The sequence below is a fragment of the Dunckerocampus dactyliophorus genome, chromosome 14 (assembly GCF_027744805.1).
Source record: "Dunckerocampus dactyliophorus isolate RoL2022-P2 chromosome 14, RoL_Ddac_1.1, whole genome shotgun sequence".
Classification (NCBI taxonomy): Eukaryota; Metazoa; Chordata; class Actinopteri; order Syngnathiformes; family Syngnathidae; genus Dunckerocampus; species Dunckerocampus dactyliophorus.
Window position 1 is genome coordinate 28,833,969 of NC_072832.1, and position 24,822 is coordinate 28,858,790.

The 24,822-nt window shown below is 44.5% G+C and overlaps 1 protein-coding gene across 6 annotated transcripts in view; it reads left to right on the top strand.

Annotated features, from left to right (window-relative positions):
* The window catches only part of LOC129193654 (SH3 and PX domain-containing protein 2A-like), an 87,932-nt gene that overhangs the window by 23,168 nt on the left and 39,942 nt on the right, over positions 1–24,822 (top strand). For 4 of the 6 annotated variants that reach the window (XM_054798068.1, XM_054798069.1, XM_054798070.1 and 1 more), the window contains exons 5-6: positions 3,128–3,219; positions 21,652–21,683. In XM_054798068.1, coding sequence (XP_054654043.1) covers positions 3,128–3,219; positions 21,652–21,683 — 124 coding nt within the window. Of the gene's footprint in view, positions 1–2,780; positions 2,963–3,127; positions 3,220–21,651; positions 21,684–24,822 lie in introns of those variants that run through there. The other 2 variants (XM_054798073.1, XM_054798075.1) reach the window with 2 other exon arrangements.

Genomic DNA, 24,822 nt, shown 5'->3' on the forward strand with positions numbered 1-24,822 from the left:
CATTCTACTGCACACGTGCGAGGCATGAGTGCTACGCTAGCAGTAACGTTTGCAGCAGCAGATCCCAAAGCAGTCGTGGGCCGAGACATTGGGAGTGGTGCTGTGTTGTATTTTTCTGCTTTTCTCTCTTTAGAGCACACATAAAAGGGAAACAGTACATACTGTATGTTCATGTTTTACATAACCATGGGGGTGATGAGCAACATTTCAAAAAAAGGGCACTTTTCCTTTCAAGCTCCCTCCCATGCAAAAGCACAAGTGTCTCTTGATCCTGTTGATCAGCACCAAAGGTGAGAAAATCGATCATCTCCCTCACTTTGAGAGAAGAGGTGCTCAAGATACGTCATGAAGGAAAAACCTCCATTTCGCCCCAGCTAGATTAGCCTGCGTCGTGTACACACCCACCTTTTCAGGGATTTGGGCTTCGTGACACGTTCATTGCACGCCCGACTGGTAGGAGGCCTCTGGGAAGACCCGGACACGTTGGAGAGACAGTGTCTCGTACAGGTCTGGGAATGCCTCAGGATCCGCCGGGAGGACCTGGACGAAGTAGCCGGCGAGAGGGAAGTCTGGGCTTCCCTGCTTCGGCTGCTGCCCCCACAACCCAATCCTGGATAAGTGGTCGAAGATGGATGAATGGGGCTTCGCTACACATCTTTAAAACAAAGCCTTGTGCTCTGCCAATACCGATACCGATACCGATCACATGGATTAATGATACATTTTTCACTTTATTGGCCTTGAGTGCCATTGGCCAGGGGTGCTGTGTAAAGGGGAAGAGTCAGGACAATTCCAAGGTCCCTTGACTGTCAGGGGGCCCAAAAAATAAGGGGGGGGGGGGTGGGGGGGGAGGGGGGGTCACAGGACCCAGAATTCCTGGTTGCACCCCTGCTACTGGCTATATGACGTTAAAAACTCACCTTCATTTGACCTACTTTTTGAAGGGGCCTTTGGCCAACCTGCTGTCTTCCACCGCTGAGAAAGGCCGCTCTTGTTTTTCAGGTTGTTAGCTTAACTGTCAAACACACGTGTGAGTGTTGGCCACGTGGCTGCATTAGCTGCCATAAGACTGATGATCACAACGTGAACCTCCAAAGCTCACCATACCCCATCAAGTGCTGTTCTTCAAATTACGTAAAGCACAAAGCTGCCCGAGACGTTAGTTAGGGCAAAGACGCTGCGCTGCACTAAGATTCAAGATTCAACAGTTTTATTTTCATATGCACAGTAAAACGGACAGTTATATATATATATATATATATACACTGTATACTGTATATGCATAGTTATATATGTATATATATATATATATATATATATATATATATATATATATATATATATACACTGTATACTGTATACTGTATATACATAGTTATATATATATATGTATATTGAAGAGTGTCCCGTCAGTTAACTTTGCATATTGTACACATACTGTCCCTAATGGTGATTCATTCATTAGAAGGATGGTGCCATTCACTTGTTATGTGATGTGTGTTGAGATGTGGGAACGCTCATCCGTGTGGTTTGTTGCTTCGTGGATAACTCTTACCACTACTCATTAGTTCCTCACTAACTGGGCTAAATGTATGTGCCTTAGTTCCTCAGTTACTGTACTCATTAGTTTCTCATTAGTTGTTCATTAGTTCCTCAGTAACTACTCTACTCATTAGTTCCTCATTAGTTCCTCAGTAACTGTACTCGTTAGTTCCTCAGTAACTGTACTCATTAGTTCCTCATTAGTTGTTTATTAGTTCCTCAGTAACTACTCTACGCATTAGTTCCTCATTAGTTCCTCAGTAACTGTACTCATTAGTTCCTCATTAGTTGTTAATTAGTTCCTCAGTAACTACTCTACTCATTAGTTCCTCATTAGTTCCTCAGTAACTGTTCTCATTAGTTCCTCATTAGTTGTTTATTATTTCCTCAGTAACTACTCTACTCAGTTCCTCATTCGTTCCTCAGTAACTAGTGTAAATGTATGTGCCTTAATCATTAGTTCTTCATTAGTTCCTCAGCAACTACTGTATTTTTGTGTACATTATATTGTACCTTATTTTGTCTTTGTGTTCTTTTGTGTTCTTTCAGTTGTTATTTTCTTTTGGAGAATACGTCTTGTTTGTTTTGGGGAGAATTAAAAAATATATAGAATAAGCAGACTTTCCTAGCGTAGCATAACTACCTGTTTTACTGAGCATATGACAATAAATATCTTGAATCTTCTATCTTTTCAAATGTGAGTGTCATGTTAGCACTGTAGCATCACATAGCTATGCTAGTGTTGCAAACACTTGTGTCGTCCTGTCCTGTCCCCCCCACTTTGGGTGTGTAAGTGTCCACATGTCCAGTGTACGTAAGTAGTGCTTCTTGCTCTGTCAGAGACAAACACAGCTAGCTCATTAGCATGAAAGCTACACACACACACACACACACACGTGTTCCCAGGAGGGCTTAGTGAAAGCGTCTCAAGTTTAGCATCAAGGCTAAATGTTCACTACGTGGGACCTGTCCTGCTCTGTATGACCTGCTGGACACGCCTTTCTTTTCTTCACAGTCTCCTATTTGAGACTCTTATTTTAGTATTTCCTTTTCCTGCTGTGCATTGTTGCCAGCACCTTTACGTCTACGTCGGGGGGCGCTGTGGGTGCACCTGCTGTTGGTTAGTAGGAGAGACTATTTGGGGGCAAAAGGGCAAAGTGTTTTCTGGTTTCACCCCCTCTGGCTGACCGGAAACCAAAGCTGCTTCCAGAGTGGAACATCTGAGAAGGTCTGCTTGTGGTTTCCGTGGAGACAAGCAAATCCGCTGCTTGTTGAAAACGGTGACATCACTCTCGCCGTCACGTGACCCGTGAAGTGAGCTTCACCGTCTTCTGGATCTGGGGGGGTCACTCCAAAACTTCCCTCCGTGCAAGCAGACCGTAACAGCTGAAGCAGCCTTCTAAGTTTGCTTTCTACAAGGGTTTGTTATTCTAAGTATATCACCCCCCCCCCCCCCCCGGGCTCAGAAACCTCCCTCCCTTGCCCTCCACGCCTCCACCGGGTCTTCCCATGTGACTCACTGTTAGCGTACAAGCGCTTCACTCATTGCTTTTGCAAACACAAGCCTCCTTGCTCCCTCCCACAGGCTCTCATGAAGCTTCCCACCCACATTTCCCAAAGCGAGGAGGTTCTCAAGTTCTTCGAGACCAAGTCAGAGGACCTCACCCCTCCCACTGAGTGAGTACATTTCACTGCGTGCACCCGACATACCCAACATTGTACGTGTGTGTGTGTGTGTGTGCACGGCCGTGCGCCATCACCAACCAGATGAGTGATGGACGCAGGCGCTCTTTCATGAAATGCCGCGTCCAGGCTGGGGACATCTGGTCCCACAGCAAATGCAGTTAGGATAAGCGGCGACATGAAAACGTGTTAACGAGGCCGATGATGTCATCATTTCTTTTAAGAGGTGTTCCTAGCCTTGCAGTTCTGCTTACCTAAGCATCAGTCCACAAATTCAAACACCTCAGAGCCTGAATGTTGGCGTTAAAATGTCCTAAATCCACCCAAGGAGGGAAAGATGCTAACCTTTCCAACACCAGACAGCCCGTCACTTCATTGCTGCTAATCCCACTTCAAAGGAAATAAGAGCGTCCTCCCGACGGGAGACCACAAGCCTTTCAATGAGGGGGTGGGCTGGGGGCCAAATGCTGAAAAGGAGAGAAGTTAACGGACATTTTTATGTTGCTGCTAAAATGGATCAGATGCAAACATACAATGATGAAATATGCTGAATGGGAACTGTTAGCTATTACCTGTTAGCTATTACCACTGATCTGTATTATATATCTGGATAGCTCATTGGCGATGACTTGTGAAACCACACGGCCGCCATATTGCTACTCGCAAGAAACACTACTCGACAAGCTTTTGCATTTGTGGTGAACTTCTTTTATTAATTCGGATTGGACACAAATTTTGCCTTAAGATGCCTGCATGTGCAGCTATTAACTGCACAAATCGCCAGTTCAAAGGCTGTGGACGAACATTTCACCTGTAAGTATGATTGAAATGTAGATTTATGATTGATCATTTAAGGATTTTGCACTGTCTGTCACGTTCGGGTTGCGTTGTCGGAAGGTTGACCCCCGGTATGCAGAGATAAGGAGATGGCGTGCCAAAATAAAGGTCTTTTAATGATGTATAACAGGGGTAAACAAAAGGCGACAGAGGAAAAAGGCTCTGCGATAACAGATACAAAATCCAGGTGAGTAAATGTCTCAGGTTACAGCACTTGCTTGGAAACAAGGAACACGGGTAACAATGACAGTCACGGTAGGTGCAACGAACTAGCGCCGTACGCCTGGCGACGCTGGCCTTTTAACAGCCGCTAATTGTAATTGGCTACAGCTGTGCGGCCACCAGGCGTAACGTGGCTGCCTCTTCCACTCAACAGGAAGTACCCCTTGCCAAAATAAGAGGACAGGAAGCACTCACCCCTGTCCTGCGAAACGTGACACTGTCCATCTCTCAGATATTTTTGATCGTGTAAAATTCCTGTGATTAAATGTATGTCCAGAATTGATACGTTTATACAGCTCTATAATAGCTAAGAGGAAATGTACGTACTTTTTTGTTCTATCATGATATATGTATTTCTTTAAGGGACGAAGGTTGCGTTACTTGAAGGAAGGAGAATCTCAGTGCTTCCATGATGCTTACCAGGCATTGTATACAGTGCAGTTAGCAAGCCAGTTAGCATACAATTGACCCGGCATGACCCTTCATTTGGATAAACAACCTTTTTTTTTGCTGCTGAATGACGTAAAAGGATTCATTCATATGATATGTTGTGGAAAATAATATTACTGAACATGCATACCGGTATGTTTGAGATTGCAAACAACGTATTGTCTTACCCGAAGCATATGGTTTTGTTTCAGTGTTGTTTTGTTCTGTGTGTGTGTCTGTGTGTGTGTGTTTATGGTTATTACACATTATGGTTATCACATATTATTCCTGTGGTTTTTGTTCAAATATATTTCTATATCAGAAAAGAGCTTATTTCTATTTCATAACACAAACAAAACAAAAAAATCATCAAAATGTGAAATGATTTTCAAACTTGTCTCTTTTATGATTCATATTTTGTACAGACGAGAGCATAGTGAATTGTATGAAAGTAAAATAAAAAGTAAAGGATCATGACCATGGATTTTAGTGGAAAAAAGGGATGGGATATGCAGTTCAAATGAAAATCTCTTTCTAGAGGAGTAAAACTATCATTGCTATAGGGGAGTGCTGAGCCAGGGTGCACAGTAGAATTTTGTCCCAAAGGCAATGAGAATTGGAAGGGGAAAAGTACATTTAATATAGCCAAAAGATAGAGAATAACGTATCAAATGGTTTTTAAGGGACCAAGGTTGCGTTACTTGAAGGAATGGGAGAATCTCCCCGCTTTTTAATGTCAAATATAGATGTTCTGTTAGCCTCTTCATCTGCTTTGTACACTATGTACACTGTGCCAATGTAGTCGACATGTGAGTGCTAAGATGGCGTCTCTTTGGCTTCAGCGGCTTGCACTCCCGCGTGCGACGTATGAGCTATCCAGATATATAATACAGATCTGTGGCTATTGTCTGTTAGCTATTACCCGTTAGCTATTACCTGTTAGCCATTAACTGTTAGCTATTAACAGTGATTATTATGTTAGCCATACTGATGCGTCCAAACGTTTTCCACAGAGGGCTTCACACTAGAAAAAACCCAAGGATACAGATACAGACCCACTTTGATATGTTTTCATTTTGTAAAAAAGGCTGAACCCAATCGAGTTTGCTAAGATGTTGCACATATTTCAAGAAAATACAGCCTACATGTAAGCTTTGTGTTATGACTACAAATGCTTGATATTGGCTTTTTCTTGACATTATATACTGTCCGGCACTTCATTACCCGTATCGATACTGTCCGGCACTTCATTACCTGTAAGGCACTTCATGACCCGAACTGATACTGTCTGGCACTTCATTACCCGTATCGATACTGTCCGGCACTTCATTACCCGTACCGATACTGTCCGGCTCTTCATTACCCGTATCGATACTGTCCGGCACTTCATTACCCGTACCGATACTGTCCGGCACTTCATTACCCGTATCGATACTGTCCGGCACTTCATTACCCGAACTGATACTGTCTGGCACTTCATTACCCAAACTGATACTGTCTGGCACTTCATTACCCGTATCGATACTGTCCGGCACTTCATTACCTGTAAGGCACTTCATGACCCGAACTGATATTGTTTGGCACATCATTACCCGAACTGATACTGTCTGGCACTTCATTACCCGTATCGATACTGTCTGGCACTTCATTACCCAAACTGATACTGTCTGGCACTTCATTACCCGTATCGATACTGTCCGGCACTTCATTACCTGTAAGGCACTTCATGACCCGAACTGATATTGTCTGGCACTTCATTACCCGTATCGATACTGTCCGGCACTTCATTACCCGTACCGATACTGTCCGGCTCTTCATTACCCGTATCGATACTGTCCGGCACTTCATTACCCGTACCGATACTGTCCGGCACTTCATTACCCGTATCGATACTGTCCGGCACTTCATTACCCGAACTGATACTGTCTGGCACTTCATTACCCAAACTGATACTGTCTGGCACTTCATTACCCGTATCGATACTGTCCGGCACTTCATTACCTGTAAGGCACTTCATGACCCGAACTGATATTGTTTGGCACTTCATTACCCGAACTGATACTGTCTGGCACTTCATTACCCGTATCGATACTGTCCGGCACTTCATTACCTGTAAGGCACTTCATGACTCGAACTGATATTGTCTGGCACTTCATTACCCGTATCGATACTGTCCGGCACTTCATTACCCGAACTGATACTGTCTGGCACTTCATTACCCGTATCGATACTGTCCGGCACTTCATTACCCGTACCGATACTGTCCGGCACTTCATTACCCGAACTGATACTGTCTGGCACTTCATTACCCAAACTGATACTGTCTGGCACTTCATTACCCGGATCGATACTGTCTGGCACTTCATTACCCAAACTGATACTGTCTGGCACTTCATTACCCGGATCGATACTGTCCGGCACTTCATTACCCGTACCGATACTGTCCGGCACTTCATTACCCGAACTGATACTGTCCGGCACGTCATTATCCGTATCGATACTGTCCGGCACTTCATTACCCGAACTGATACTGTCTGGCACTTCATTACCCAAACTGATACTGTCTGGCACTTCATTACCCGTATCGATACTGTCCGGCACTTCATTACCCGTACCGATACTGTCCGGCACTTCATTACCCGTATCGATACTGTCCGGCACTTCATTACCCGAACTGATACTGTCTGGCACTTCATTACCCAAACTGATACTGTCTGGCACTTCATTACCCGGATCGATACTGTCCGGCACTTCATTACCCGTACCGATACTGTCCGGCACTTCATTACCCGAACTGATACTGTCCGGCACTTCATTATCCGTATCGATACTGTCCGGCACTTCATTACCCGAACTGATACTGTCTGGCACTTCATTACCCATACCAATACTGTCCGGCACTTCATTACCTGTACCAATACTGTCCGGCACGTCATTACCCCAACTGATACTGTCCGGCACTTCATTATCCGTATCGATACTGTCCGGCACTTCATTACCCGAACTGATACTGTCTGGCACTTCATTACCCGTATTGATACTGTCCGGCACTTCATTACCCGTACCGATACTGTCCGGCACTTCATTACCCGTATCGATACTGTCCGGCACTTCATTACCCGTATCGATACTGTCCGGCACTTCATTACCCGTACCGATACTGTCCGGCACTTCATTACCCGAACTGATACTGTCTGGCACTTCATTACCCAAACTGATACTGTCTGGCACTTCATTACCCGGATCGATACTGTCTGGCACTTCATTACCCAAACTGATACTGTCTGGCACTTCATTACCCGGATCGATACTGTCCGGCACTTCATTACCCGTACCGATACTGTCCGGCACTTCATTACCCGAACTGATACTGTCCGGCACGTCATTATCCGTATCGATACTGTCCGGCACTTCATTACCCGAACTGATACTGTCTGGCACTTCATTACCCAAACTGATACTGTCTGGCACTTCATTACCCGTATCGATACTGTCCGGCACTTCATTACCCGTACCGATACTGTCCGGCACTTCATTACCCGTATCGATACTGTCCGGCACTTCATTACCCGAACTGATACTGTCTGGCACTTCATTACCCAAACTGATACTGTCTGGCACTTCATTACCCGGATCGATACTGTCCGGCACTTCATTACCCGTACCGATACTGTCCGGCACTTCATTACCCGAACTGATACTGTCCGGCACTTCATTATCCGTATCGATACTGTCCGGCACTTCATTACCCGAACTGATACTGTCTGGCACTTCATTACCCATACCAATACTGTCCGGCACTTCATTACCTGTACCAATACTGTCCGGCACGTCATTACCCCAACTGATACTGTCCGGCACTTCATTATCCGTATCGATACTGTCCGGCACTTCATTACCCGAACTGATACTGTCTGGCACTTCATTACCCGTATTGATACTGTCCGGCACTTCATTACCCGTACCGATACTGTCCGGCACTTCATTACCCGTATCGATACTGTCCGGCACTTCATTACCCGTACCGATACTGTCAGGCACTTCATTACCCGAACTGATACTGTCCGGCACTTCATTACCTGTACCGATACTGTCCGGCACGTCATTACCCCAACTGATACTGTCCGGCACTTCATTATCCGTATCGATACTGTCCGGCACTTCATTACCCGAACTGATACTGTCTGGCACTTCATTACCCGTATTGATACTGTCCGGCACTTCATTACCCGTACCGATACTGTCCGGCACTTCATTACCCGTATCGATACTGTCCGGCACTTCATTACCCGTACCGATACTGTCAGGCACTTCATTACCCGAACTGATACTGTCCGGCACTTCATTACCCGTACCGATACTGTCCGGCACTTCATTATCCGTATCGATACTGTCCGGCACTTCATTACCTGTACCGATACTGTCCGGCACGTCATTACCCCAACTGATACTGTCCGGCACTTCATTATCCGTATCGATACTGTCCGGCACTTCATTACCCGAACTGATACTGTCTGGCACTTCATTACCCGTATCGATACTGTCCGGCACTTCATTACCCGTACCGATACTGTCCGGCACTTCATTATCCGTATCGATACTGTCCGGCACTTCATTACCCGAACTGATACTGTCTGGCACTTCATTACCCGTATCGATACTGTCCGGCACTTCATTACCCGAACTGTTACTGTCTGGCACTTCATTACCCGTATCGATACTGTCCGGCACTTCATTACCCGTACCGATACTGTCCGGCACTTCATTACCCGAATTGATACTGTCTGGCACTTCATTACCCGTATCGATACTGTCCGGCACTTCATTACCCGTACCGATACTGTCCGGCACTTCATTACCCGAACTGATACTGTCTGGCACTTCATTACCCGTATCGATACTGTCCGGCACTTCATTACCCGAATTGATACTGTCTGGCACTTCATTACCCAAACTGATACTGTCTGGCACTTCATTACCCGTATCGATACTGTCCGGCACTTCATTACCCGAACTGATACTGTCTGGCACTTCATTACCCGTATCGATACTGTCCGGCACTTCATTACCCGAATTGATACTGTCTGGCACTTCATTACCCGTATCGATACTGTCCGGCACTTCATTACCTGTAAGGCACTTCATGACCCGAACTGATATTGTCTGGCACTTCATTACCCGTATCGATACTGTCCGGCACTTCATTACCCGAACTGATACTGTCTGGAACTTCATTACCCGAACTGATACTGTCTGGCACTTCATTACCCGTATCGATACTGTCCGGCACTTCATTACCCAAACTGATACTGTCTGGAACTTCATTACCCGAACTGATACTGTCTGGCACTTCATTACCCACACCGATACTGACTCAAGCAAACCTCATTTTCAGCACAATGCTGCTGTCTTTGTTCAAAGCAATTTGCTGTGTTGTAATGACTTCCTGTTCTGTGCCGGTTCCTCCTGTGGAGGTTAGCCGCGAGTCAGCCTCAGCCTGTTAGTGTTATGGATGCAAGGACTGATGTCCCACATGTTTGGAATCGTGGGATGCCCGGCAAACTGCAGCCAATACAATGACAGTTCCCTCATCATGCTATGCTAACTACGTGAAACAAGACTCACAGGTCCCACAGTAGCGTATCGGAAGTGTGCTTTCCAAAATCACTCCTGGTGCTGGAATGGAGACCTGGAAACGCAGTGTTTTATATGTCTCTAGGTTTAATGTTAATGAGCTGTGTTTGTCTCCGACAAGTGTCATCATGCACTTCATCCATTTTTTACGTACACGGTCGTCCCTCGCCACATCGCAGTTCCAAATTCGTGGCTTCACTCCATCATGGCAGCTTACATACACCCCTGATCCAAATCGTAAGACCAGCTGAAAAATGGCTAGAATGATCATTTTGCACATTTGGATCTTAATGAGGTTTTAAGTAGAGCTCCAATATGCAAAAACAAGAAGGGGGGGTGAGACAAAAAAGCATTTTGATAAAGTCATTTATTGAAAACAACAATGAAACTGAAATAGGCTGTTTATCAGCTGATCAAACGTTTAAGACCACAGGCTATAAAAGTCAAATGTTCTCCAAATGTTGATGTGGCGGGGGGTCCATCATGATCTGGGGTGCTTTTTCATTCAGTGGACACCGGAGCTTCAGGTGGTGCGGGGTCGTCAAACGGATGCAGATTTTGCGGCGGGCGTCCCTCATGACCGAGGGTCCTCGTCTGTGTGGTACCAGCTGGGTTCTTCAACAGGACAACGCTGCAGTTCACAATGCTGGCTTGACCAAGGACTTCTTCAGGGAGAATAACATCACTCTTTTGGACCATCCTGCATGTTAAATCCCATAGAGAACATTTGGGGATGGATGGCAAGGGAAGTTTATAAAAATGGCCATCGGTTCCAAACAGTTAATGGCCTTGGTGAAGCCATCTTCACCACTTGGAGCAATGTTCCCACTAGCCTCCTGGAAACACTGGCATCAAGCATGCCCAAAGCCATTTTGGAAGTGATGAACAAGAACGGTGGAGCTACTCATTACTGAGTCCTACTGACAACATTTTTGGTTCTAGTTTGGAGACTTTTTTGCTCTTTTTTGAGCGATGGTCTTAAACTTTTGATCAGCTGATCAACAGCCGATTTCAGTCGAATTGTTGTTTTCAATAAATGACTTTTCCAAGTGCTTTTTGTCCCCCCCCTTCTTGTTTTTGCATATTGGAGCTCTACTTAAAACCTCATTAAGATCCAAACGTGAAAAATGATCATTTTAGCCATTTTTCAACTGCTCTTAATATTTGGATCAGGAGTGAATGAATGCTGTTATTAGTCCAAAATATGCATATTGGAGCAAATTGTACTTATTTTTGCCTAATCGAGGGAAAGGCTTCTTGAGATGTCATCTGTACTTCTGTTAAGAAGGTGTCGGACGTTTCGCTCCTCATCCGAAGAGCTTCGTCAGCGAACTAATAAGTGCTGGTAGCCTAGGCCTTAAATACAGTAAGAGTGGGCGGAATTGGTGTGCCAACACCCTCCTCCTATTGGTTCCTTACACTAAGCCTGGGCGGAGTGGTGGTATAATCCTCTCCTGCCATTAGCACCTCCGATAAAAGGGAAGTGTCGCTCCCTGAGTTGGGTATGAACGACTCTGATACTGGCTCGTTACCCAACTCAGGGAGCGAGCCAGCATGCCCCCGCGACCCTAATGAGGAGAAACGGCATAGAAAATGGATGGATGGATGGAAGCCATGAAGAATATGCTGAAAGTGGGAATGTAGTGATCTACATTGGTCACTAGGTGTCAGTAATGGTTCTGTGTAACAAGCACCAAACGTGATTGCTGGAACAACAGGCTAATAATCCTATTTAAATGTTCTCACAGTAGGCATAATAATAACAATAAGAATTCTAACTGCTCAAAGTGGAGCCAACAAGTGAGTGACATGAACATCTACTAAACCTTCACACTGCACAGAACTTCACCACATCAAATGTAAACAGGAGTGGGAACTCCATCTTATCTTACATTGACCTCTTCCAATGAAGTATTGATTTGTTCTCATTCATTCTTCCTGATAAGACATGCTGATGACTCTATTCTTTAACATTGGTTGGTTTAGCTATGAAAGAATTGTGATTGCCAACATCTACTGTATGTTCCAGCCAGGACATCATAGTGAGAACACAAGTGGACCACTAACCATCGTCATGAAGAAGACATGACACACAGTGCAACTACCAAGATTACATAAACAACAGTTAGCATAGCGCTAACTATTTACAGAGCAGTCCAGCAAAGCATGCTGGGAAGCAGCATGTTTTCATGTATCCTTTTGCTGTCTGCTTCATCCTCATTAGGGCCGTGGGTATGCTGGAGCCTATCCCAGCTGACTTTGGGCGAAAGGCGGGGTACACCCTGGACTGATGGCCAGCCAATGGCAGCATCTTGCGATCAGAATGGGGTCAAATACAGAACAAAACATTTGTTCCAGTTAATATACAGTTTTCTATTTGACTCACGTATGAAAACACAATCTTAAATAACAAGTTAGTCAGCACTGAATTGTGAGTTGCAGCTACAGCAGACTGACGATGGACGGATGTTACAAACAACCTCAGAGCTGACACGAATCAAGAACTCTCTGGAGGTGAAACATCAGGATCTCCAAGCTAATCAAGCTAATCATTTGGCACACGTGTGTGTTCTTGCCTTTTTGTTTTTCGTTTGATTGCAACAGTGTTGACAGAGCCATTCTTGCATTCTTTTTTGTTTTCTTGAGAAGAATATCCTTCCAGCTCCGTGCGCTGGGTGGACAGGACATCTACTTCATGTCCTTCATTTTCTTCTCAATCACAGTCAGCATGGCATGTTTGTCTGCGGTGGATCTTGGAAAAAGACAACATAAGCAGTGAATGAAAGTCATCATAACAATTGTGGCTTTCATTTGGTGCTTCGAACTTCCTTCATTAGGCCGTTTCTTGCTAGCCCAATGTTGCTCACGCTTGACAGTAGTCAGAGCTACATTTCAACTTGATATTTACACCTTTACTCACACATCAACCATTATATATATAATAAATAAATATATATATAATAAATAAATAAATAAATAAATATATATATATATATATATATATATATATATATATATATATATATATATATATATATACATATATATATACATATATATATACATATATATATATATATATATATATATATATATAAATAACCATATGTAGTGTATATGCAAGATGGCGCCCTCCGTGGCAGACGTCTCTGTTTCACTCTCCCGTTTTTTTCTATTTTTTTGTTCATTTTGGACATTCAACACACTCACGCAGTACATTACAACAGAGAGACACTTTTGAACATCGGCAGGGTTCACCATGAACTTTCATTTAGCCTCTCAGACTTTGCCTTTCTTTTGCGCCGGGAGAACGCAGCAGCCTGCGGGTCCGGTGAGCTGAATACCCGGCGAGCAAAGCATCCGAGGTGTAAACGAGGCAAGCGAGCCGGCCTGCATGCTAGGCTAAAAGCTAGAGCGACGAGGCCACCGCTACCAAGCCTGCTGCTAGCCAACGTCCGCTCTCTTGAAAACAAGATGGACGAACTAAGAGCAAGGATTACAGCTCAACGTGAGATCAGGGAATGCTGTGTCCTCACCTTCACAGAAACCTGGCTGTCGGAGGATATACCGGACTCGGCGATCCAGTTGGAAACATTTGCTGCTTACCGGGGAGATCGGACTTTAGCGTCTGGTAAACACAGAGGTGGCGGCGTCTATGTTTACGTAAACAAACGGTGGTGCACAGACGTACAGACGATGGAAAAGCACTGCTCGCAGGACATTGAGCTGCTGATGGTGAAATGCAGACCTTTTTATTTGCCTCGTGAGTTTAGCGCTGTGTATTTAACTGCTGTTTACATCCCACCACGAGCTAACAACGCTAACGCACTAGGCCTCCTGCATGACATCATTGATAAACACGAGACCAAACACCCAGACGCTGTATTCATTATATCTGGCGATTTCAACCACTGTAACCTCAGGACTGTCCTCCCCAAATATTACCAGCATGTGAGCTTTCCCACAAGGGAAAATAACATCCTGGACCAAGTCTACTGCAACATGAAAGGTGCTTTGAAGGCTGTTCCAAGACCCCACTTTGGAAAGGCTGACCACATCTCTATATTCCTTTATCCAACATACAGACAACTTCTTAAAAAAGCTCCCCCTGTAAGTACAGCAGTTAAAGTGTGGAATGAAGAAACTGATCAAGTACTTCAGGACTGCTTTGGCTGCACAAACTGGGATGTGTTTAAAACTGCAGCGGGGAGGGAAGATTGTACTGTTGATTTGGATGAATATGCTTCTGCTGTTACTGGCTACATTAGCACATGCATAGAGACTGTTACCACCACCAAGTATTACAGAAAATACCCTAACCAAAAACAGTGGATGAACTGTGATGTAAGGGCTAAGCTACGTGCTCGTTCGACTGCATTTGTCATGGGCACCGCTGAGGACTACAAAAAGGCCAGATATGACCTGAGGAGGTCCATACGGGAGGCCAAAAGACAGTACAGACAGAAGCTGGAGGGCTACTATTCCACCTCAGACCCTCGGCGCATGTGGGCGGGGCTCCAGCACATCACAGACTATCGACAGCAGAGTAGCGTAGCCACGTCCAGCCAAACCACACTTCCAGATGAGCTGAATGAGTTCTATGCCCGCTTTGACACCCAAACTCCTGATGAGCAGAGAGGGTGGCTCGACTTGGGGAGCACACAGGACTCACCTCTCATGGTGACATCAGCTGATGTGCGCAGGGTTCTGAACAAAACAAACCCACGAAAAGCAGCAGGCCCAGACAACATCTCAGGACGTGCACTTCGGGTTTGCTCATCAGAGCTAGCTGATGTGCTTGCTGACATATTTAACCTGTCGCTTGCACAAGCATCTGTACCGACCTGCTTTAAGTCCACCACCATAGTGCCCGTACCCAAGAAGAGCAACGTGACCTGCTTGAATGACTATCGCCCTATAGCACTCACTCCTATTGTAATGAAGTGCTTTGAAAGAATAGTCATGACCCACATCAAAAAGAGCATCCCGGCGGCAACTGTGGACCCTCTACAGTTTGCATATCGCCAGAACCGGTCCACGGATGATGCAGTCAACACTGCCATCCACACAGCCCTTTCTCACCTACAGGGCCAGGACACATATGTCAGAATGCTATTTATAGACTATAGCTCTGCTTTTAATACAGTCAGCCCCCACAAACTCACAAATAAGCTCCTCACACTTGGCCTGTCTCCCTCCCTCTGTAACTGGGTGTTTAACTTTCTAACAGGCAGACCCCAGTCAGTCAGAGTCCACAATCGCACATCCAGCTCAAGAATTGTGAGCACTGGGACCCCACAGGGGTGTGTGCTGAGTCCGCTCCTCTACACGCTCTTCACCTACGATTGCGTGGCCTCCCAGAACAACACCAGCATCATTAAATTTGCGGATGACACTACAGTCATCGGACTGATCACTGGTGGTGTTGAAACATCATACAGAAGAGAGGTGGCGGACCTCATAGCTTGGTGTCGTGATAACAATCTCCTTCTCAATACAGATAAGACCAAAGAGATGATCATCGACCCAAGAACAAGGGAAAAGGAGCCGCATAGACCCCTGTTTATTGGTGAGACTGAGGTGGAGAGGGTGAAAACCTTCAAGTTCCTTGGCACACACATCAGCGAGGACCTCACCTGGTCTCACAACACCCAACAAATTCTGAAGAAGTCCCAAAGGAGACTGTACTTCCTGAGAAGACTGAGGAAATTTGGCATGTCCACCACAATCCTGAGTTGCTTCTACAGACACTATGGAAAGTGTCCTTACCGCCTCCATCACTGTTTGGTACGGTAACTGTACAACACGTGATAGGAAGGCACTCCAGCGGGTGATCAAGACCTCACAGAACATTGTTGGGGCAGCCCTCCCCTCACTGCAAGACATTTATAAAACTAGAGTCCTACGAAGAACACACAACCTCATCAAGGACAGCACACATCCACAACACTCATTATTCACACTCCTACCGTCAGGCAGACGCTACAGGAGTTTGAAGTCCAGGACCACAAGGCTGGCAAACAGCTTTTACCCACAGACCATCAGGCTTCTCAACGAAGCACTCACACACGCCGCACGCAACACACACTCATAGCACTTTATTTATTTATTTGTATTATTTATTTGTATTAATGTCTCTTCTTTTTGTTGTTGCTTAATTTATTGGTATTTATGTTTCTTATGTTCTTATTCTTTTTCTTGTCTTTTCTTTCTTTTTTGGGAGAATGAACAGAATAAGAATTTCATTGCATAGTATAACTGCCTGTTTTACTGTGCATATGACAATAAAACTCTTCAATCTTGAAATAATGTTTTCAAAAATATTTTCAGATACTTCTTAGATGCATGAATTTGTTTTAATGAATGCAAAAGCATTTGGGATGACCAAGAGTAATGATGTCACAAACCATGATAGAGGCTGCAGAAAGTCCATCCATCCATCTTACTTCACGCTGCTTATCCTCTGTAGAAAAATTCTGCAACGTGCTGACAAACATAAAACCGACAGGCGCCATGGTTCAGCTCAGATGATCGGCAGGGCTTGTGCATGAAGGGCAAACTCTGCCCATTATACTTCAGAAAATGTTTAAAATGATTACAATAATACAGAAAATACATTTATAAAAATATTCATATTTATTTTATGTAGTGATGGCCGATATTATCAGCCACGTGCAATTATCAATACTGGCATAAAAAGGTGATATTGGCCAACAACGGTATCGTTTTCTTCCCTACAATAAAAGCTGGTACAGACCTTTTAGCGTTAAACGAGCCAATTCGCAAACCTGTTGAAGTTGCTGCATTGCAATGGTAACCTTGTACTACTCACCAGCAAGCTAACGTTTTGCTGAAGCAGAGTCAGTTATCATTCCACAGACTAGTCTTACTCACGGTACAGGTACAGGTGTGTACCTGTACTAGTGTGTTTTTGGTCCACTACCTGTACTAGTGTGTACCTGTACTAGTGTGCACCTGTACTAGTGTGTACCTGTACTAGTGTGTACCTGTACTAGTGTGTTTATGGTGCACTACCTGTACTAGTGTGTACCTGTACTAGTGTGTACCTGTACTAGTGTGTTTATGGTGTACTACCTGTACTAGTGTGTACCTGTACTAGTGTGCACCTGTACTAGTGTGTACCTGTACTAGTGTGTACCTGTACTAGTGTGTTTATGGTGCACTACCTGTACTAGTGTGTACCTGTACTAGTGTGCACCTGTACTAGTGTGTTTATGGTATGAATGCAATTATGGTGCATTTTCATTGTGTGTCCCACGTGTGATGATGTTATTTTTGGTGACATGGTGAGTGAGGGAGGCATTTGCTTTGATAACCTCCTGTTAGTTTGTGTTGGAAAGTCAAAATAGACATTTTCATCGAAATCTCAATTACATTTTTTTTTCAACATTTGCGGGCGGTACCGGAATGTAAGTAGGGGTCTCCAGTATTTGTCTTTATTTCCTAAAAGTGCTTGACGAGCCAGTGGAAACATTTTTACGCTACAAGCTAATATTGCAACATTAGGTCTAATAATAAAGAATGCCTTTTTAATGAAGCTGAACTGGGCCCGTATGTCATCCTAACACTCGTCACTGGAATGTCTCCGAGGGGATTAGCGCATGTGTCAAGAACCAGCCAGGATGTCTGCCAAGAGTGACTTGATCTGAATAACACATTCATCCGCTTCACATTTGGATGTCACTCAGGCGCGGGGGGTGTTGCTCAGCTTGCTCAGCTTGAACCCGGGTTGTCTGAAGTAGAAACCTTCTATCAGAGATTGCAAACCAAGCTTACGCACGAAACCTATCAGGAGGTTTGTGAATTTATTAAATCGGGTTATATGAAGCACCATAGCAAAAACAAAGAAAGGCATAAGGGAAAATTCCAGAAACTTCTATTGGAAAATCGACCACAGCTTGCCGTAAACACTAAAGATGGGGGGACTCATACCAATACAAAGAAAATTGGATCAAAAATCTGTCACACAGAAGCCTCTCGGATACAGAGAAGGCAGTATTAACCAAGGGTCTCAACTTCTCAGTGACTCCTAAAACGATACCCACAGTAGACGATATCACAGCAGCTGAATCGGCCATCAGGAACAATGGGCCTCATTCACGAAACGTTCTTACCCACAAATCTGTTCTTAAAGCCTTCTTACGAAGATTTTTGGCATTCACGAAACGTGTTCTTAACTCACAGTTCTTAGATCTAAGAACAAATTCTACGAAAGAGAGAATGTAAAGGGACCATTAGATTTATTTGCTGAAAGCCACCAAGATTTGATGTCCCGCTTCAGGCTTCAGGCTTCCCTCTCTGTTCTTGCAGGTGTGCAGGATCATCAGAATAACATCGCAATGAAACGTGGTGTGTCCATTGCGCACGTAGCACCCCCAGATAACGACATGCGCCCCCAGCCACGTCTTGAGCCAGAGCACGGGGCTGCTGTATTAATTAGGCAGCGTCTAATCAAATGTAACCACAGAAAAAATACATTGTCACACACAAACTATGTATTTTGACTTTATTTTTCCATCATGATTGTGTAAATATTTTCTAGAGATTCCGAAATGGTTTGGTTTCTGATTGATGGCCCACCTCCCGTTTCCTCCAGATCCCTCCGGTGCAGTCCAATCTTTTTTTTAGTCTATTTTAAGTCAAAACACTTTTTTTTAACCTCTGCGGTGGCGCGTTTCTCCGTGGAAACGGCATTTATGTTTCCTGCAATGGTGCTCCATGCCGACTCTTTTTGGATGGCCTGATGACCGGTGGATACACGTGAAAATAAGGTGGTCTTGTGTTCGCTCACTCCTTGTAAAAGCACCTCTATTTCAGTAGAATTGAACTTTTTCTTTCGTTTGTTGTCCAGCTGCTCCTCAGTCTTGCCCTTGCGCGTTGCCATCTCCGCCTCCAGCTGCCACATTTTTGACCTTATATAGGAAATAATAGGCGGTGACCTATGCAAATTAGGCCTCACATGCGCGGGCATCGCAGTTGGCATTCATCAACCTAAGAACACCGGTGCGAACGATTATCCCTACTTAAGAACGTGTCGTGAATGTGGCGCAGTTTCCAACCCGCGCCTTCTTAAGTACACTTCTTAAGAAGACTTTTAAGAATGAGACTTTTTTCGTGAATGAGGCCCAATAACGTAAATTTGTCAAATGTCAAAAGAAGAGAGTAGGGAAAGAAACCCAAAAGCCCACAGAAGCAAAAAGGAGAGGAGTGGTAGTCCCTTATGTAGCGGGGGTCTCCGAAAAACTCCAGAGGATCTTATGGCAACACAAAATTCCTACCTATTTCAAACCAGTAAATACCCTGAGACAAAAATGAGTGCATCCTAAAGACAAGGCTCCAAACCAGAAACAGAGCAATGTGGTCTATTCCATCCACTGTAAAGATGAGGAATGCAAAGAGCACTACATTGGGGAAACTAAGCAAATGCTCCAAAAAAGGCTTTATCAACATCGCAGGGACAATTCTAGTGGTCCTCAATCAGCAGTACATCTACACCTTAAAGCTACCAATCACTCTTTTGAGGACAGCGAGGTAAAGATTTTGGCCAAAGAAAACAGATGGTTTGAAAGAGGAGTAAAGGAAGCTATTTTTGTCAAACAACAGAACCCGTCATTGAATCGGAATGGTGGTTTGAGGTTTAATTTGGACCCTGTGTTCAGCAGGTTACTGAGACCAAAACCCACAGCTCTTAGTCTTGCAAATGAGGTGAAGGCAGGGCCGAGCCAGAACAATAGATGCTAACAAGCCAGTATCAGAGTCGTTCATACCCAATTCAGGGAGCGACACTTCCCTTTTATCGGAGGTGTTAATAACAGGATAGGATTATACCACTACTCCGCCCAGGCTTAGTGTAACGAACCAATAGGAGGAGGGTGTTGGCACACCAATTCCGCCCACTCTTACTGTATTTAAGGCCTAAGCTACCAGCACTTATTAGTTCGCTGACGAAGCTCTTCGGATGAGGAGCGAAACGTCCGACACCTTCTTCACAGAAGTACAGATGACGTCTCAAGAAGCCTTTTCCTCGATGGACAACTCCTGTACGACTGAGAGCCTACACAGACGCATCTACACCTTAAAGCAACCAATCACTCTTTTGAGGACAGCGAGGTAAAGATTTTGGCCAAAGAAAACAGATGGTTTGAAAGAGGAGTAAAGGAAGCTATTTTTGTCAAACAACAGAACCCATCATTGAATCGGAATGGTGGTTTGAGGTTTAATTTGGACCCTGTGTTCAGCAGGTGACTGAGACCAAAACCCACAGCTCTTAGTCTTGCAAATGAGGTGAAGCCAGGGCCGAGCCAGAACAATAGATGCTAACGAGCCAGTATCAGAGTCGTTCATACCCAACTCAGGGAGCTACACTTCCCTTTGATCGGAGGTGCTAATGGAAGGAGAGGATTAGATCACAACTCCTCCCAGTCTTAGTGTAAGGAACCAATAGGAGGAGGGCATTGGCACACCAATTCCGCCCACTCTTACTGTATTTAAGGCCTAGGCTACCAGCACTTGTTAGTTTGCTGACGAAGTTCTTCGGATGAGGAGCGAAACGTCCGACACCTTCTTCACAGAAGTACAGATGACGTTTCAAGAAGCCTTTCCCTTCATGTGATTTGGTTTTCGTAAAAAATGTTTGCAGAAATAGAGTGCACGAGCAAAGCAACCTGCGTGTTGCTGACTCAATAGCTGTGCTTTTTGTATTGACTGTGACTGCTAAATAACACACCATGGGGCCAAAGAAAGCTGAGTTGCAGCAATTTGATGCAGAAGATGAGAAACACTATTGAATTCACCATCAACAATAAGTTCCACCCATTTGTCATTTAGAATGATTTTGCAATATTTCCTGCATGTCAAACTAACTAATTATTCTCTTTAAAATCTATTTTTGTCAACATGTTTGAGTGTCTCCAATGGATTAACTGGATTTACATGTTTTCCGATGGGAGAAATGGACTCGGTTTGTGTACGTTTTGACCTTTTGAAAGAAATGAATCATGAAAACTCAGGTACCTCAGTGTTTCTAATGTATTCTAATGACAACTTGTTCAGTCTGGAAAGCCTTCCCCTGGCTCCACTATGTGGCATCCGTCCCTGTTGGTGGTGGGTCAAGTCCTGCATGCATTCTCACTGAGGGTTTGGCCTGCTGTGTTTGTGCCAAGGGCATTGGGACCGTCCCACAAATAGATTGACTTGCATTCCCTTAGCGTACTAACCTGTAAGCTGTTTCTCTGTTTCTCTGAGCTGAATGACCAAGTCTTTTTGGTGTTGCTTCCTTTGCAGAGACTGCGGAGGCTCTGGCAGACGCAAATCAGGTAAGGATCTGACTTTTCTTTGTACTGTACAAATCCAACCTTTGTATTGACTCTTGTCAGAGTGTCTTGGAGCTGTTCTAAACCTTTTCGTCAGCTTGATTGCACTTAAACAATTGCACTTATATTCGGGATACTCCCATCACTGGCCACCAATTAGTGTTGGACGATTTCTGCTGATAAATTCACACATGTATCTGAAAAAAAAACTGATGGGCGTGCGCCAGCAAACCCCACATGGGTGCTGTGTCACGTAGGGTTGCCGACACCCGTATTGAGCCCACAAGGGACGCACTTCATCCTGTATCGCCACCAGAATCAACGAATCTGTAAAACCTCAATGGCTCCAGTTGGACAGCTTGACACAGACAACGAAAAGTCAAACCAAATCCATGTTTATCTGTGTGGCACCTTACAACATCCCAATGGTGACCAAGGTACTCCAGAAGAATACAAACATTTTGAAACAAATAAGAACAGGGAGCAAACATCGAATCAAATATAATAAGATGCACATGTATAGAATCCCTTCTAAAAGACCTCTTGTCAAATGCCAGTCTGAATAAATGAGTTTTTAAATGAGATTTAAAAACTGATAGTTCCGTGATAGACTGTAGCGCAAAAAATATACAAAGAGAAATACAAAGAGAAACAATAATACAAAAATATACAAATGTAGTCACATTCTTTTTCCATTTTGTCATTGTTTTTTATGTATTGTCTTTGTTTTTTCCAATTTGCCGTTGTTTTTCCTGTTTTGTATTTGTCTTTTCCATTTGTGTTTTTTCAGGTAGTAATGGCAAATGCAAAAGAATGACCCGGGTCATTCTGCCAGGATGATGACTAGTCCATACGTGCTTGCAGTGGCTATGTAGTTATGGAAACTTGGGAGCCCGGAAAAAATGTCACGGACAGAAAGTAGACGCAAATACACGTTTATCAAAAGTAAACGTGGGAAATTTAAATAAGATAAAAGAAGGCATTTAGCTCCTCAAGATTGCGCCACACAGCTTCATCCATATCTGCATTCATCAACGCAGATATAGCCTTTAAAGACTTTAAAGGCTTTTTTATAAAAACTTTCCATGACATCTTCCACCAACCGAGCAATTGCTCATAATTGTCGTTGAACACCTCTTTTCAATTCGTCCACGTCCACCATATTTAAATAGCCAGCGGCCCTTGGAACAATCTCACGGCGACCCTGGCCAATACCACTCATCAGAAACACATTGAAAAACGGTACAGTTAATCCGTGTGATCGGTACCTGTGTTGGCCGATTTCACTCATGAGTGATTGGTATCGGAATTGGTAACATAAAACTCCTATTGGCGCGTCCCTACTTCATATAGGAGCCATTTTTTAAAGAAACTGATAGTTGGCCACTGGATGGACCACCTGTGGGCGCCTCAGTTTGTTGTCTGCTGAGGCTGACGGTTGGAGAGATGCGTGTTCATGCGTGCGTGTTCATGCGTGCGTGTTCATGCGTGCGTGCGTGCGTGTGGTGCGTTGGAGTTGGAGTGCAAGGGAGGAAGAAAGTGTGAGTGACTCAGCTGACCGTTGGGATGGGGCGTAGGAGGAAATAATACAAGTATGCAAGGGGGTTTGGTGAGCAGCTGTGCATGTGTGTTTGTGTCTGTTAGTGTGTGCTACACACACTAAACACTCAGTGACATTTCTTTTTGCAATCATGCACATTTTGTGGTGTTCCAACAGCAATATGCGTCCCTAGAGCCTGTCTGTGAGCCAAGCATCCCCCTCACTTTTTTGCTTCACTTCTGAGAGAAGAAGTGCTCAAGAGGTCGCTTTTAAAGTTGTGATTTTTCATGACATCACGAAGGACAAACCTCCCCCTGCAATGAAAGGATGCCACCTCTGACCAGCTCCTAGCTAGATGAACCCACCCACTATTTTAAAAAAACAAAACAGGCCTAAAACAAAGCCTGGAGCTCTGCCCACTGTCTGCCAGTCAACTACGGGCGTGGGCGCTTGAAGGCCACGTCCACGCAAAAACACACACCTCCATGAGTGGGTGAGATTTTAGGAAACATTTTCACTGGCTGCTGCGATGCACATATTGGCCAATCAGAAGCCTGAAAAGCAACCGCAGCTGACTCGATTGCAAGTTGATCAATAGGCTGACGTTTTCGATGTACAGTGGTGTGTGCGTCGTCTTTCAAATCAGACCACCAAACAACATGATTGGTTGATAGGCGCACAAAATGAAACCAAAACCTACAAGCCACTAAGTTCATGTTCTGTTGGTAAATGAGCTTTAAAAAATGGTATCATTTCTTAGAAGACAAACCAAGGCTATGTCCACATTTTGGAAACATGTTAATTCCTCTGCATTTGGTCTTTCGCCCACACAGAAAGGTCGGTTTTGTCCTTAACGGCAGAGACTTTGAAAAACCGCGGCTTCAGTGTTTGTCTGAGGACAGGTGAACGTGAGCTTTTTGGTTGATGCCATGAGAAATGTCATGTTGTCTCATGTAATCTCATGAGGATAAAGCGCACCATAGCGCTTCTTGGAGACACACACCCTGTCTGAGGTAAACACAGCTCATTAGCATTAAAGCTACACACACACAACACGCTGTGTTCCCGGTAGGGCTTGCTTTGTACATTCCAGCATCAAGGCTAGATTTACACTTCTGTGAGACCTCTGAAACTTCAAATAGTATAATGGGGCCTCTAAGCTTTATGTTACAAAGAATTCCAGCTACATTGCAAAATGGAAACATTTGTGTCCAGTAACCTACATTCGGTCTGCGCATGGTGCAGCCTGGGAAGTGCGTCATATTGTCTTAATTAACATTGAATTAAGTAGCTGTGCTACTTCTAAGATGTATGTGAGATCTACAAACCTTTAACCCCCAACCGCATTAGCACAGATGAAGGACTGACCTCTCTTCCTCACCAGACAGTGGTGGTATTTGTGCTGTAGCTGCATCGTGATGGTTTTCCATAATTACATGATGCCAGTATCCTTCTGCCGAGTGGGAGAATGCAGACATTTACCACAAAACTGCAAGCGGTTGGAGGCTGCGGACAAGGAGGTGTGCTTAACCTGGCTAGTGTAAAACATCACAAAGCGATCTCAACATTTGTGGTTGACACACTTCAAGACGGTGGATCTCT